The sequence below is a fragment of the Chiloscyllium plagiosum genome, chromosome 10, assembly GCF_004010195.1.
Source record: "Chiloscyllium plagiosum isolate BGI_BamShark_2017 chromosome 10, ASM401019v2, whole genome shotgun sequence".
In the NCBI taxonomy this organism is placed as follows: Eukaryota; Metazoa; Chordata; class Chondrichthyes; order Orectolobiformes; family Hemiscylliidae; genus Chiloscyllium; species Chiloscyllium plagiosum.
The window spans coordinates 3,553,423-3,557,763 of NC_057719.1; the positions used below are offsets into that span (position 1 = coordinate 3,553,423).

The 4,341-nt window shown below is 43.7% G+C and overlaps 1 protein-coding gene across 1 annotated transcript; it reads right to left on the reverse strand.

The window, feature by feature from the left end:
- Nucleotides 1-818: 818 nt before the first annotated feature.
- On the reverse strand, nucleotides 819-1,838 carry LOC122553917 (G-protein coupled receptor 4-like). The gene has a single exon (XM_043698425.1). It carries the CDS (start codon nucleotides 1,836-1,838, stop codon nucleotides 819-821), a length of 1,020 nt encoding a protein of 339 aa, XP_043554360.1.
- Nucleotides 1,839-4,341: the final 2,503 nt, after the last annotated feature.

Below are 4,341 nucleotides of genomic sequence, written 5' to 3' on the forward strand. Positions count from 1 at the left end.
ACCTCAGAGTGATGTAGTTGACTCTTAACTGCCCTCTGGGTAATAAATGCTGACTTAGCCAGCAATGTCCTGTGAATGAATAAACATAAAGCAGATTTGTTGCCAAACCAGAATGTTCAGTGTACAAAATGATGGGGAATCATCTCTCCATTCTTTAGTTATTCATAAGAAGAAATGGGTATTACTGAGGAGGGACCTGTAACCCAGGGTGAGTCACTGCCTGTAACCCAGCTGCAGTGAGTTGCAGCTATACCCCAGCATGAGTCAATGTTGTTATGAGAAAGTGAAGCTGTGGTCATATTAATGGCTCTGCGTTATGTAATATTGCTGTGATTTGTATCTTCCTTTCATCAGTGTTTTTCTTTTAATATGTGGATGTCACTGGCTGGGCCCAGCATTTATTGCCCATCCCTAGTTGCCCCTTGAGAAGGTGGGAGTGAGTTGCCTTCTTGAACCGCTGCAGTCCATGTGCTGTGGGTTGACCCATAATGCCCTTAGGGAGGGAATTCCAAGATCTTGACCCAGCGACACTGAAGGAACGGCGATATATTTCCAAGTCAGGATGGTGAGTGGCTTGGAGGTGAACTTGCAGGGGGTGGTGTTCCCATGTATCTGCTGCCCTTGTCCTTCTGGATGGAAGTGCTTGTGGGTTTGGAAGGTGTTGTCTGAGGATCTTTGGTAAATTTTTGTAGATGGTACACACTGCTGCTACTGAGCGTCGGTGGTGGAGGGAGTGGGTGTTTGTGGATGTGGTGCCAATCAAGTGGGCTAATGGACACCTAGATGGTGTCAAGCTTCTTGGGTCCATGTATTCCAAGTTAATTTGCTTGATTCTGATGAAGTTCCTGCTCTGAATGTGAAGGGTTTCCTCTATTTCGGTTTGTAAGTTTGTCAATGCAGTTCATATAACAGACTCCTGCTTCTCCCAACTTAATGCATCCATAACATTTGCAAAGGCTCTTTCGGATATCTCCACTAACAAATATATACAACACCGGAACAAATACATTGTTAAGAGTCATAAATGCCAAAGTTGCATGAAGGTAGAAGACAATAGAACATTCATGGTGACAGATATCGTCAGCAGAGAATAAGACAACGATCCCGTAAGTGTAGACTATGTGGTATGGGCCAAAAAATACAAGAAATATGAACCCCACTGTCAGCAGCAACTGTTGTATCCGTTTCTTTTCATCAGGTTCCAGAGACCTTGTTCTTTGAATAGTTTGAAGAGTGCTTCCATAAGTGAAGCAGAGAATGACACAGGGGAGGAAAAATACAAAACAGATTGATACCAACCTGAGAATGGCGTAGTTTAGAGATGATGGATACATCTCAAAGCATGACTCATTTTCCACAAACTCAAATAACAGCATGAAGGGGAGACCTCCCGCGCTACAGAAGAGCCACCCGCAGATGCTGATTATAACAGCAAACTTTTTGGTTCGAAGTCCTCGAGAGCGCAAAGGGTGGACGATGGCCAGATAGCGATCAATTGCAATCCAGGTTAGAAAGTAGACCCCGACGTAGATGTCAATGTAGAACACAAAGTGAGTTACCAAGCAGGTGACCTTACCGTGCACCCAGTGCATGTGATTGAGGAAGTACTCTATCCACAGAGGCAAGGTCACGAGATTACAAAGATCCGTTAGGATGAGGTTCAGTGTATACGTGACCAGCAATCCAGGTTGGTTCCTCAGCTGATACACGCCAAACAGAGCAATAATGTTCAAGGGAAGGCCAATGGCAAAGGTGCAACTTAATATCACAATGGGGAAGAGTCCTTCAGAGTTGCTGCAGTTGTAACAGTGCTCCACGTTGCTCATTGTGTTTACCATGCTAACTTTTCCACTTTCCCAGCAGTTTTGATTGTCCTTTGGTCACTGGTTCAGGTGTATGGTAATCTGGTCTATAAGCATAAAAAAGAGCAAAGTGTGCAGTATATTACTCAAATAGTTCATTCCTCAATTATTATACTCATGCATTCAACAAGAAGTCAGCATTGTATATCAGTTCCTTCCTCTTTCTGTTGGGTAGGAATATGAATCAAAAATTGTTTAAATGGAATTAAGAAACATATTTTCCAGATCTGAACTGAACGGTGGCACACCCCCAAGTGGGAATCCTCCACATATCACATCCTCCACATTCAACTACCACCTCTTGATATTCAATGATGTTACCTTCACTGGTTCCCCCACTATCAACATCCTGGGAATTATCATTGACCAGAAACTCAACTGGACTCATCACATAAATAATGGGGTTCCAAGAGCAGGTCAGAGGCTGGGAATGCTGCGGTGAATAACTCACCTCCTGACTCCCCAAAGATTGCCCACCATCTACCAGGCACTAGTCAGGACTGTGATGGAATACTCCCCACTTGCCCTGGATGGGGGCAGCTCCAACAACACTCATGAAGCTTGACACCATTCAGGACAAAACAGCCCGCTTGATTGGCACCACATCCACAAACATCCCCTCCCTCCACCACCTGCAAGTTCCCCTCGAAGCCACTCACCATCCTGACTTGGAAATATTAGATTCCCTACAGTGTGGAAACAGGCCCTTCAGCCCAACCAGTCCACACTGACCCTCCGAAGAGTAACCCACCCTGATTCATTTCCCTCTGACTAATGCACCTAACACTATGGGCAATTTAACATGACCAATTCACCTGGCCTGCACATCTTTGCACTGTGGGAGGGAAGCACCCGGAGGAAACCCACACAGATACGGGGAGAATGTGCAAATTCCACACAGACAGTTGCCCGAGGCTGGAATCGAACCTGGGATGCTGACGCTGTGAGGCAGCAGTGCTAACCACTGAGCCACCGTGCCACCCCAAATATATCACCGTTCCTTCAGCATCGCTGGATTACAATCCTGGAATTCGTTTCCTAAATGCATCGTTAGTCTACTTACATGAAATGCAGAGGTTCAAGAAGGCAACTCACCCCTACCCTCTCAAGGGGCAGCTAGGGACGGGTAATAAATACTGGGCCCAGCTAGCAACACCCACATCCTGTAAGTGAATTTTAAAACAGACTCTAACAATTAGCTCCGACAATATAATTGCAGGAACCATATCACAAAAGTCGTTCAGGCATAATTGAATCCTTACAAACCTCAGAATACTCCAATATAAATCAGCAAGTCAGTTTTCCCCTTCTCATTAACTCTTGGCCCCTAGAACCTGGTGCATCTCTTTTCGATCTCTTCAATAAATTCAATTTGTTACCTTAGCACTTCCAATATTTCAAAGCTGTCATTATGTCAAACATCGGACTCTGATCAAGTCTCTCTTCCCTAATTTGGCATATTTCCTTGTTCCTTATCACATGAGTACTATCATCATCTCGTTTTTCCATATCTCTTCAAATCATAAATTACTACTCATGCTTAATGTGTCACCCAGTCCCATAAAGTCCAATAATGAAAATTATACCAGAGCCTTTTGATCCTTTCCAATGACTTCTGGAGATGCAAAAACATGCATTAGTTTCACTTATTTGTTAAAGTATAGAACATACCAGATAAGAGATTAAGCTAACTGTAAAAAACACTGATAAGCCACTGTTAGCGTACAGTGTCCTGATCCTGTCATTGCAAAGATAGAGTGCTTTCTTTGGAACAGATAAGGCTGAAGGGAGATTTAATTAAGATGCATAAAACCAGGCAGAGAGGAAATGGATAGCTAGCTCTAACCCTTTCACAGAGAGATCAATAACCAGGGGAAATAGATTTCAAGGAATTTAAAGATCAGAAGGGGGTGTTGAGGAGAAATTATGTTCATCCAGATGTAAGTCTGGATCATACTGAACATGGAACACAGAACCCGTACAGCACAGGAGCAGGCCTTTCGGCCCACTATGTCTGTGCTGACCATGATGCCATTTGAAATTAAATCCATTTGCCTGAACATGGTCCGTATTCCTCTATTCCCTGCCCGTTTATCTGTCTGTCTAAGTACCTCTTAAACATTGTTAACATACCTGCACTAACATAAAGGTGCTTAAGATAGAAACTCTCATTTAAATTAAATCACGGCACATATATTTAAAGCTACAGGTTATCGGATCAGCCGTTGAGAGGTGGGATTACACTGGATAGCTCTCATTTTGCCTGGCACAAACATGAGTCAAATCTCCTTCAGCACTACAGATTTTGTGAGTTTCAATGTGATTATAGAGAACAGTCTACATGGGCTTCAGTAGCGCATTCAACAGGGTCCTGCATGGTAGATTCATTAACAAGGTTAGATCTCACGGAATACAGGGACAATTAGCCATTTGGATACAGAACTGGCTCAAAGGTAGAAGACAGAGGGTGGTGGTGGAG

Coding starts and splice junctions, on each gene's coding strand:
- LOC122553917 (XM_043698425.1), bottom strand. CDS start 1,838: ATGGTAAACACAATGAGCAACGTGGAGCACTGTTACAACTGCAGCAAC.